Source organism: Condylura cristata, unplaced genomic scaffold, assembly GCF_000260355.1.
Source record: "Condylura cristata isolate star-nosed mole 26May11 unplaced genomic scaffold, ConCri1.0 scaffold00016, whole genome shotgun sequence".
Taxonomy (NCBI): domain Eukaryota; kingdom Metazoa; phylum Chordata; class Mammalia; order Eulipotyphla; family Talpidae; genus Condylura; species Condylura cristata.
Window position 1 is genome coordinate 20,112,576 of NW_004567117.1, and position 12,155 is coordinate 20,124,730.

Genomic DNA, 12,155 nt, shown 5'->3' on the forward strand with positions numbered 1-12,155 from the left:
TCTTTACTAAATTCTTACCAAGTCAGTACTGTTAGGGTCAAATAAATAAAATTTTGTATGAAAGCAGACAAAACAGTATGTATTATGTGAAAGTACTTTAGCAAGTTACTCTTCTAACCTCAGAATTATTTGTCTAAGACAAGAGCTTTAAGCATCTAATTTTTTTTTCTTTAAGATTTATTTATTTGTGCATACAGAACTGGGGTACAGGCCAGAGGCTCAGGGGCAGCGAGAGGTTTCACCAGAGACAGAGTGGGGAGCAGAACAGGCAGATGGAGGAAGTACACTGCTGAGGGGAGCAGCAGGCGGGTCAGGAGAGGTCTGCCTTGCCATGTGGATCTCCTCTGGGGCAGGTGGGGATCGAACTCACGCGGAAGTGGCTTATGTTTCTTATTTCTTAGTGCAGTGCTTTAACCCACTGCGCCACCAGGGAGGGCCAAAGTGTTCTTACTTTTTAACAGGATAAAAGGACACTTACGTGGTGGGGAACACCTGATTTATTGAAATCTCTGATTGATTTTTTTTAAAGATAATAAATAAATTTTATTTTATTATTTTACCTGGAAATCACATGGAAATTTTTACCTGAAAATCACCTCACTTTTTTTTTTAAGATTTATTTATTCATACAAAACTGGGGTACAGGCCAGAGATGCGGAGGGTGAGAGAACCTACCAGAGACAGAGTAGGGAGCAGAACAGGCATATCAATGAAGTACAATGCTGAGGGGAGCAGCGGGCCGGTCAGGAGAGGTCTGCCGCGCCATGTGGCTCTCCTCTGGGGCAGGTGGGGATCGAACTCATGAGGAAGTGGCTTAAGCTTCTTAGTGATGTGCTTTAACCCGCTGCGCCACCAGGGAGGGCCCAACATCTAAAATTTTAATGAACTACCAGTATGGATTAAGGGAAGGCATACTGTTAGGAAAAAGGGAGAGAGATGTTCCGTGATGCTCATTTAGCATTCCAGTAATGTAAGCATATATCATTGATATGATTTTCAAATTATCATGCTCTCTTTATTTTGCAATAAAATAAGTAAAGTCTCCTAGAAATTTTTATGTTGGACCTGATGGGCCAAAATTTTAACCATTACATGAATAGTGGTCTAATATGCTTATTTTGGGGATACTTGAAATGACTTTTCTGCCTGAGAGACACACAGAAAATCTTAAGTAAGTCTTGAAGTGGTATTCCTGGGCTAGAAAATTGCTGAAAGACTGAACTAAAACAGAAAAATATATTCTTTTTTTTTTTTAAGATTTATTTATTTATGCATACGAACTGGGGTACAGGCCAGAGGCGCAGGTGCGATGAGAGGATTCACCAGAGTCAGAGTGGGGAGCAGAACAGGCAGATCGACAGAATTCACTGCTGAGGGGAGCAGTGGGCGGTCAGGAGGGATCTGCCAGGCCATGTGGTCACCTCTGGGGCAGGGATCAAGTTCATGTTGAAGTGGCTTTAGCTTCTTAGTGCTGTGCTTTAACCCGCTGCACCACTGGGGAGGTTCGAAAAATACATTCTTAACTGACCTGTGGCTGTAGTGATTTGGTATCTCTTCCCTTTTCTTAACTCTATCATTATCCATGGTTTTTTTTTTTTTTACAGGTTTTCCCCTCCTTTTACTAGGATATATGGAAATCTGGGGTAGAAGTTGTGTGGAATGAGGCTGTCTTGCTTCAGATTTGCATGAATATAGCTATCTTCGAAATAGGTCCTGATACAGTCTGTAAAGGCGGTTAAATCCTGTGGTGCATTTGGCATTTCTGTATATCTTTGCATGTCTTTCAAAAAGCTCAAGAAATCTATTGCAGGAAGGTGGCTGATGGTATGTGTTTTTGTCCCTAGTCATGAAAATTCTTTTTAGAGAACTGCCTTGAATTTGAAACTTGTTGGAGAGTATCAGTGCAAAAGAAAGATGGTGGTGGACAGCTGAAAAGACTTCAGTGAGGAGGTGTAAGACACAATTGTCAGAGGAGAGGGAGAAGGATACAGGAGAATCATACAATCTGACAAAGGAGGAGAAGACATTTTATGTAAAGAGGGAACACTGTGACAGACTCTGATTTGTATAGAAGAGACAGTGCTATCTTGTCAGTGGCTTATAATTACAAGTTTCTTTTGGCAGTGCTAATTCAAATGACTCCAGATACAGATACTCTTAGGGCAATTTGGCATGTTGAAGGAGCTTGTTTGGGGGAAAATAAATGATAAAAAGCTCAATTTTTAGCAAAAAAAAATTGAAAGGGGATGAAAAATGAGTCTATTTAAAGTAAATAACATAGGAAGGAAAACAAAGCTATTAGTACAGAGGCAAAATTAAAATTATTTGTAGAAAATAATGATTCTGGGTTTCTATACTGTTAGATCTTTTAAGAAATCAATTAAGCTGCTCAATAGAGAATTAAAATAAATCAACAGTTTTGTGTGCATTAGCAATAAAATGAGTATTACATGGAAGTTTATTCATACTTGCAACCACACATATAAAACACATAATAAAAAGCTTATTACAGTTGATAAAATAAAATAAAGACATGGAATAATGTGTGTAAATTTCTTAAAAATTTAATTAGATGTTCATTTAGTTCCTATCTAAATTTCATCTAGAAATATAATGATGTGAACAATTAAAAATTTAAGCAGGAATAATGAGGGCAGTGTCCTATCTGGATAATGATGTGTATTATAATAGTGCAGCGATTAAAGCAGCGTGGTAGTGGCCCAGTCACTGATTGAATGATCAGGGACACCTAGCAGGACCTCTGGAGGAGCCCCAAGGACAGTTTCAGTTTGTTCCAGAACCCTGCAGTCTCCCAAATGTGCCTTTTAGCCCCAAGAGGGAATAAAGTCTGGGGGCCCTGGGCATTCTCCTTTCTGCTTTAACAAGGTCAACTCTACTTTTGTGCATTTTATATTTTGTGTTCCCATATTTATATATTGGTCCCTCAATCAAAAATGCTCTCATTGCCCTAGCATTGATATGTGGTAGCTGTCAACTCACCAACTGCAAATGGCTTATGAAACATCATGTTAGGAAAACTTCACTTACTAATAGGATGTGGGGACTTAAGTGAGTGCATCACTTTGGTACAGAAAAATAAAGTACAGATGAATTAAAAAATAAAGACATAAAAAGATGAAAAAAATATTTGTGGACATTTACATGCTCTCTGAATTAAAGGAATTTGTAAACATAAGTGCAATAGTGTCAACAATGGAAAAACCTGCTGGTGTAGCTCATCCAAAGAAAACTGTGTGTCACCCTAACTTTCCAAAGCATAATCAACAAAAGGAAAAATACCTATTATTACTATGCAAAACAGTGAGCTTTTTACACATAAGTAAGGGAAATGGAAATATCCTGTCACGTCCTCATGTCCTATTTGATCAATCTGAAAAAAAAACTTTAGCCTTGTTAATATTTAGAATATAATGAAAATAACAATGAGTAACTGCTTATTTGACCTACCATGCTGGCAAGTATTACTAAAATATTCGTGATGTTTAATACTTGTGAAATTGTAGTGAGAGAGGCAGATTCAGTTTTTGGTAAGAGTAGAAATTGTGAAATTATCCTAGAAACAACTGGCAGTGTATCAAGAGACTCGACAGAGTTCACATTCTTTGACTCAATAATACTCTAAGAATATTGCACTCAATGTAGTGTTTGGGGAATTTATTTTTGTTAATTGAGTTTTTGAAATAATGCTAATGCTTTTCCCAGCAAAGTGTTAGGATGCCTGTTTTGAAGAATTCAAATTATGTGGAGAAAGACTGGAGGGGTATGTTGAAGTTAAGCACTACCTAACCATGATAACATTTAAATACCAGTTGAATCTGGTAAAGTCAAGAAGTGTAATACAAAGAATCTAATTTTGGAGAGTGCATGAAACTGTATGCCTTATGGCCAAGTGACTTTTGGGGTAAGGGGCTCTAAAGTCTGGGCCTCGTAGTTTAGGATGCCATTTCACTCTGAATGTGGCTTCTTCCTGCTGTCGTGTTTGCATATGGCTGCCTGCGAGTCTGATTCGTCTCTGCCATTTGTCACATTATTTTGATGGTATCAGTGTTTTGTTCCGTGAAGGTAATTTCTCCTGAACTATTGTCCTATTAATGTTCACATAGTTAGTTCAGTGAAGTTCACACCCAGGAATCTCTCCTTCTGTCTCCTTTCTCTGTCTTGCAGGAACTGAGGGTGGCTTCTGGTGTTTTGTGTGGCTTCATCATTTCCTTCCTGCCTCTCATCCACTTCATGATGTAATTCTTGGCACTTTTACTTCCTTTGTAGAGTAGGATGTGATGTCATAGAGAAGGGGACAGGGCTATCCAAATTCTCTCAATTGCTGGGAGGAGCTGCCCAGGTGTGCTGAGGGGCCTGTACTCAGGAAGAGAAACAGGGAATCCTCCACAGTGAGTAACCCCACTTTCGAGTGCACCCAAATTTCCATGAAAACATTGCCCAGTACACTGGAATTTCCTCTTCGGCCCTTTCTAGATTTAATCAGTTTGCCTTTGGACATTCCCAGTTCAGCTCAATTTTCCTCCTTTTTCTCCCTTCTCCACTGTCCCCCTCCTTCTGCCATCCTGTGCCTCTCCCTGCCAGTTTTCCTCTTCCTTGCTTGCTTACTTGTGTATGTTTGTGTCTATCGACCTTCTGCCCATGTCTTTTATGAGAGACCATTAGTGTTTCCAGCATTGCCTATCATTTGGGGTGATGCCCACTCTATCTACTCCATGTGACCACAGTAATTCTCCTCTCAGTAATTCATGAGTATGCACTGTTCTACTTACAGTTCTTATTTTAAAAACGCTGTCAGCTTTTTTGTTTTCATGTCTATTTCTTTCTCGCCTTTCTTTGTGATCTAATCTTTTCCCCTTTTCAGCTCTATTATGCAGTTTCCTTCTTGCCTTTTTTTTTAAAACCAGTATTTTTACATGTTAGTCCTCTTCCCTATACAGCTATTGCCTATGTTTCTTTTTTTCCCCTTCCCCAGTTACAGTTCAGCTCTCCAGGGCCCTCCTCTGTGGGGATGATTTTCCTTCTTTCCTACGGACATATTTGTTGCTCTACCCTCTTTCTAGTGTAGCTCCAATTTCTGTATTCTTTAAAAAACTTACCAGCTATGACTATGGGGCTCATCCAGATTTGGAAAATTGGGTGAGTAGAGGAACCAGATAGGAGGAGAACAGGAAAGTGGCCCTAATGGGAAGGTGGGGCAGGCTGGATATAAGGACTTTGAGGAAATAAATTTTGCTAGTGGGCTAGTTGAAATTTGGCCATATATAGTATAAGAGATCAAAAGCTTTTGAACAGAGGTGGAAGTCTTTTCAACATTTAGTTTTTAGAGTGACCCTGTTAATTCTAATTATGACTATCCCAGTAAATAATCAGAAACTAAAACTATAGGAAGAAACTTTAAGTGGCATGAAGCCATGACTTGTGCAAGAATCTACTCTGCAGCATCTTTATAGGAGTCGTCTACCCTTGGAGAAGGTCATTGCTTGAAGACTGTTTTTTTGTACCCAAGGTGCTCCCCGTGGTCCATGTTGGTGAGCAGTGTGGACACTGTTGTTTAACTCTTTCCTTATTTGTAGTTAAGTCCCTAGACGAGTAAAGGAATATGATTTCCAGGGCGGATGGTCTAATGACTATGGAAATAATTAACTGTATCCCAGGTATAACCCATACTTTGTTTAAAAGAATTCCCTCACACACACACACACACACACACACACACACACACACACACACACACACACACACACAGGATAAAAGGGGAGAGAAAGAAAATGGGACTCAGTTTATAAACTGAGATGGGCTGAATGGGAAGATGAAGGGGTTTACTGGAAGTTAATTAGAAAAGGCAAAAGAAAGGAAACTGAGCTGAACTGGAAAACACACTGCAACGAGTACTTTGGGCTTCTGTATGCTTCTTTCATATTTTGGCCATGAAGGATTTTTTTTCCTCATTTTTTTTAATGCAAAAGATATTCATGGAAATATGAATCCAGGGAGGTTATTTCTGATGACCATTTGCCTTCTGCTATTGATAGTATTCAGGCTCCATGTTTCCTAGGATCTGGACATTTAGGAAACATCTTAACAGCCTGAAAATGTCTCTAACTATAAAATATAAGTGATTTTTAATAAAGGAAATTTTAACTTGTTTTCCCTTTTCCTTTTTTTTTGTGTATGTATGCCTTTGTGATATTTTTTTGAAGAATGGCCTCCCATATGTTGCAGAAATTGCCATAAATGTCCAGAAAAAAAGCTGCATACTCATTTGGACACCTGAGCTTTGTGATGGGACCTTATTTTGACATTAACAACCCCTTCCCTTTAAAATTTTAAGAAAATTTGTGCGATTCACATGCATATTCATTTTTTATGCTTCCATAAAGTAATCAGGATCTTATGTTTATCTTTATTTTTTTAGGCACTAGAAAAGCACCCAAACTCACCAATGACAGCAAAGCAGATATTGGAAGTCATTCAGAAAGAAGGGTTAAAAGAAACAAGGTCAGTATTTGTATTTACAGCATTTTCTGTTTTTATTGATTGACAATTGCCAAATATCTACATTTTTTGATATTGTGATTGCTTGTGAATTAAATACCTACCTGAAAAATTCTGTTGGGGTTGCCAAACATTAGGCTAACCAAATATTTCCTTGGAATTACACTTTTGCTTAATAAATTACATTAGCTCAATAGAAAGCAGTTTATGAAAAAAGAACAGTATATGGCAGTTTGCTCCTTGTTGCCATTACTCACTGACTCTTTCTTATAAGAGGAGATTGTGTTTCTGAAAATGAGTACTTAAGGCAAAACGCTTTTGCAGGCTCAAGAGATAAACTCCAGGATATAGAGATGAGCTCACTGTGATAAAATTCAGAGTGCCAATGAATGTGGTTGGAAATTTAGTTATCTTATATTTAGAACTCCTCTACATGAGCATCATGAATCAGCTATGCAGCCTCTTTTTTTTTCTTTTTACTAACAGCTTTATTGAGATATGATTCATATGACATAAAGTTCACCCTTGTCAAATGTACAATTCTGTGGTTTTTGTGTATTCACAAAGTTGTTAATCACCACCAGTGTCTAATTTATAACACAGCTCTAAGTTTAGAACATTTTAATCACCCTGAAATGATATCCTCTACTCATTAACAGTCATTTCCCATATTCCCCCTGGCCTTTGTCAACCACTAACCTACTTTCTGTGTCCCTGGATTTGCTTCCTCTGGACAGTGCATAAACAATGCAGTGATGTAATATGTAACCTGTCATAACTGGCTTCTTTCACTCAGCATCATTTTTTCAAGTTAAACCCATGGTATAGCAGTACCTCATTTCTTTATGTTGCCAAATAGAATTCCCTTGTGTGGGTATTCCACACAGTGTTTACTTATAATGATTCTGTCTTATTTTTATTCATTACTTTTTGGGTTTTGGTTTTAGCCAGAAATTTAGAGCCCTTAGATATTACTTGAGTGAAAAAGAGATTTGTTACAATATAAAATAACTGTGGAGTTGTCACATATGTACACAATTATCCATGTGATATAGAATATTTTCTTTGCATGAAGTTGTCTTCTTGCAAGCCATTGAGTATACAGTGGTCACACATGGTGAAAATTAAACCTTCTGAGCTATCTTTTGAAATTTTTGATTGTTCAATAAATCCGGGAGAGTAATAAATATTCATTTGACATGAGGTTAACTTTTCCTAAATAATTGGTATTACCCATAATCTTCATGCCTGTCAAAGGTGGATAACATCACCTTCTGTTTAAAGTATATCCTTTGAAAGTTTATTCTATGAACATCCCAATTTAGTGCAGTGAAGGACACCTAGGCTGAAATTTTCAGCTCCAGAGGCATTTTCTACCTAATCTGAGGAAAGGATGTGAGGTAATATAACTGCACTGTGTGTGACAATTGTTCCTCCACAAAGTGGAGGCAGTAGTGGAGAGGGAAACTGCTGACAGAGCCCCACTGCTCCTTCAGAGAAGATTCTGTTCTTCTAAGCCAGATGTCAGAATGAAGAGTTAGGGAACAAAATGGGGACACCTGGAAATTAATTTTCTCCTTGCTGCTTGTCAAAAGCCCTGAAAATATTTATACCATTTTGAAAGTACTGAAAATGTTTGTGCTGCAGTCAAAAGAAAAAAGAGGGTAAAAAAACTTTGGATTTCAACTCCCGTTGAATATGGGCTCTGTGCCAGAGGAATCTGCCAACGCAGACCTATAAAACATCTCCTCTAAGCAGACATTTGGAATTCATTCATTAAGATATTCTTCTCCCAAGGAGTGACTTAGCTGCTATCGGTTGTTAGGTACCTTGAGAGATGAAATTCCTGTACCATGGCTCTGAACAGCATTTTAATTACACTTATTATTGTAACAACATTTCACATTTTTCAAAATGCTAGTCTTCCCAGAATATTATATATTAAAGGTCTTTAAGTATGTGTAGTAAACAAAACAAAAACCCAATTTCTTTAAAGAGAAAAGAACATTGAAATGAAAAACATAATCTCCTTTTCTTCTAAATACAACCCTCTCCTATTCGTTTACTAGGTCCTCTGTAGAGAAAAAAGGTTCACCATTACAAATACTGGTGAACCATCTTAGTATTGAAAGTACCTACAAGGAATTCCCAAGTTGAATACGAAGGAAAAGGCAAATAAATGGACCATATTTCTATTTAAGTTCTTACCTATCAAATCAGCTCTATATTGAAGGGTCTCAGACTATACATTTAGTGTTAATTTCTTTTCACCGTTCTTTAAATCACTTCCCTCCTGTCAATCATTACTTGGAACTGGTTTATCTGTGGCAGCTCTTCCCTTATAGTCTAGTTCTTGCTTGCTTATTAGAACCATCTCTAAAATATAGGTGTATTCATTTTGAGTGAATTTAAGCTTTCCTGTATATTAAGTATATATTTTTAGGGAGCATATGTTGACATTTATTTTGCCAAGCTAATGTACTGTTTTGCTACCTTCCAAGTTCCTAAATGTTTTCCAAATATTTAAGAAGCTGAATTAATGAAATGTAACAGTATCTGTTTTTAAGTAAGATTAACATTTAGAAATTCCATCATTATAAGGTCAAACATAGCTGTTTAATCTCTAGATATTAATGACTTGCTTTTCAAGCAATGCAGATTCATGATATAACTGATTAAATGCAGGGGAGTGATTGTGAAGGCTACTAATGTAGCCACAACCCTCTGGTGGTTTCTTTTAATGGAACAGAGCCCACCACTGTACTTGCATTTCTGGAAAAGTGATCGTTGTATCCCTCATCATTCCCAACCTGGATGTAAATTAATGCATTTGTTTCAAGTACCATGGGGGTTCTTCAGTCTTGTGTGGATAGATCTCCTTAGCATTTACCTTATTATACTGTAATTTTTGTCCTTGTTTGTCTTTCTGCTGCTCTAGAGCTCTTTAAGAGCAGGTACCTAGCTCTCCCGGTACTCAGCAGATACTCAATATTTGTTGAGTAAATAATCATCTTTCTCAAGATGTTAATTTGCTGGCACTTAGTGATGACTTTGGCTTTCACTTAGAGGTAGAAGCTTCTTTTTAACATTGGATGTTGTGTTTTTCATCCTATTCAAGTTCGTTTGTAATCAAAGTGTGTTGGGAATGCCATTATATATTTGCTTGCTGGTAGTCACTGCAGATTTTCTGTGAACAAGTAAGGTTATTGTACTGTTGCTCATTTGAAAATGCTTATGTGCCACTGGTTTAAGCTTGTAACTTAAAAACTACACCACTGATTTTGCCAAAGTTGATGTAATTCTTGATTGTGTTCAGCATAGATATTGCTAATTGAGATGAAGTTCTTGATATTTCAGGTGATCTTTTCCACTTTTGAGATAACCTTGAAATTAGATAATTTCATGTTGACATGATAAAAAAAGACAAGTTTTCTCTACATTGTGTTTCTTCATATTATTGATGAAATTTGTAGCATGATTAAGGTTTATTGGAAAAGCCCAGATTGAAATAAGTTTTTATGTGTTTTTTAAAAGTATGTGAATAAAATACATTGTCATAGGACATATGTTTTAATGAAAAAAATAACATGAACATGTCATGAATTCAAGAATTTTTTAATGAAAATGCATTAGGTAAGTTTTAATTCTCTGTACAATAGCATAGACTGTCTTGTCAACGTTATTTTATTATAGTCCAGCCATGTGCTTGCTTTACTGATTTCTGATTATTTTCAAGCTTCTGTTACCTTGTGCTTATCAATTGTCAACAATTGATAAAACATTGCTGTTTGAAATGCTTTTCAGATCTGCTAATCAGATAGCCATGTGCTTGTATAGAAAGGATAAAAATGTGCATATTACCATCAGCTGCTTTTGTGGGTGGATGTTCCATATGCATGTTTGGACTGCTTGGCTAAACATTATCTTTGCCTCTGGGAGTTAGGGTGCTGCTGTAGAACATGGTCATGTCTGCAGTATTTAAAAATATGTTCATAGAAAAAGAAAAGTAACTCCAGTTACCAGGTTGGTTTGGATGACTTTGGGGTTGTCCTGATTCTGCTTTTCTGTTTTTGGTTTGCTTATTCAGAAGTTATGATTCTTTTACAAAAAATACTGAAGGATTTTTTTTTGATGCCTGAGGGTATTTATTTCTCTGCTCATGTAATTTTTAAAGTGATGCTCCAAAGAATGTTTGCTTTGTTGTCCTGACACATGTAGAGGTAGCAAGGTCAAGAAATGAGGCTTGCAGCACTTACCGAGTAAGAACAGTACAGCCATTCATAAGTGAGGGAGAATTGTTTAATGTGCCGGGCACTGTCATTACAAGGTATCAGCCATGAATGTAGCATGAACTTTGTTTGATACAGTTTTCATTTAGCTTTTAATAGGTAAATAAATTTCTAATAGAGTTAAGCAGTCATAAAATATAGGCATCTTAACCCCACCACCCCCCCTCCGCCACCACCCCCAGAAAATAAAATATTTATTTCATTGGGGGCAAGGAGTATTTATGAGATACCTTTTTAAAATTTTACAGATTTATTTAAAGATTATTTTTCTTTAAAAGTACTCTGTTAGATTTCATCAACATTTACTGAATAGTAACCTAAAGTTATATATTACAGTAGAGATATTTGAAAAGGTTTATTTAAAAAGTTCTGTTTTGCTTAGTGTTGCTCAGAATGTGGACATATTTTCAGTTTTGCAATGTGGAACATCTTTATAAAACAAGATTTTGTAATTATTGTGTTATCAATGAGAATTTTTCCTTCCCAGTTATAATTCATATGATAAATTTGTTTTTAGTGAGTTCTCTTAAGGCTTTTTTATGTTTTCTTGTTTTGCAATCTTTGTTTTGGTATGCTGATATTAGAACCTCCACTGTGTACTGTAGTTTATTAACAACATTGCTTTTATCTAAGAGGATAAAATGTCAGAAAATTCTATTACCTTGTGTTGTGTCAAACGATAAAATTTCTTGGCATTTCTTTGTGAGATTTACGTTTCTAATTAGTGCTATAGGAGATGATTTTGCTGCTGAAATGTTTTGTCTAGAGATAAGAAAGAAATACAAATAATTTCTATTGAAAAATCAATTCTTATCGCCAGATTCCATGTTGGCATCATTCTTATCATACTGAAATGGTCGTCTAGTTTTGTTTTTAGTTGGACGTTTTAGAATTGCAGTTTTAGCTCAGTGTCATCCCTGCCTTTTGCTAAATTCTAATTCATTGTGGAAGTGATATCCACAGTCAGCTACTGAGAGAGAAATGTATGAAATGATAGTATCATTAACCAGAAACATAGGGAAGTCTGTGTTTATATGTGTTTAGGTATGCGTTCATGATTGTGTGTGTTCATTGTGGCCTCTAGAGTAATCTATCTCATAGATGACAGTATTTTACTTGCCATCATTATTCAGATTAGATTGATTCTCAGAGTCAATTCTGACTTTCTTCTATATAACCATGGCTAATTTGTTCTTGGGAAGTGTTCTGCTTTCTAACTAAATTCTTTCTCTGTACTCCCATTCCTTGACATTCATTCTTTGCACTTATAATTTCTTTTCAAAAATATTTAATATTCATATAAGAACTGGGGTATAAGCCAGAGGTACAGGGGGTGAGAGGATTTAACAG

The 12,155-nt window shown here is 36.5% G+C and overlaps 1 protein-coding gene across 1 annotated transcript in view; it reads left to right on the forward strand.

The window, feature by feature from the left end:
* Positions 1–6,463: 6,463 nt before the first annotated feature.
* ASXL3 (additional sex combs like transcriptional regulator 3) overlaps positions 6,464–12,155 on the forward strand; it is a 124,773-nt gene continuing 119,081 nt past the window's right edge. The window contains exon 1 of the mRNA XM_012725786.1: positions 6,464–6,519. Within this exon, the coding sequence (XP_012581240.1) occupies positions 6,464–6,519 (56 nt within the window). The remainder of the gene's footprint in view (positions 6,520–12,155) is intronic.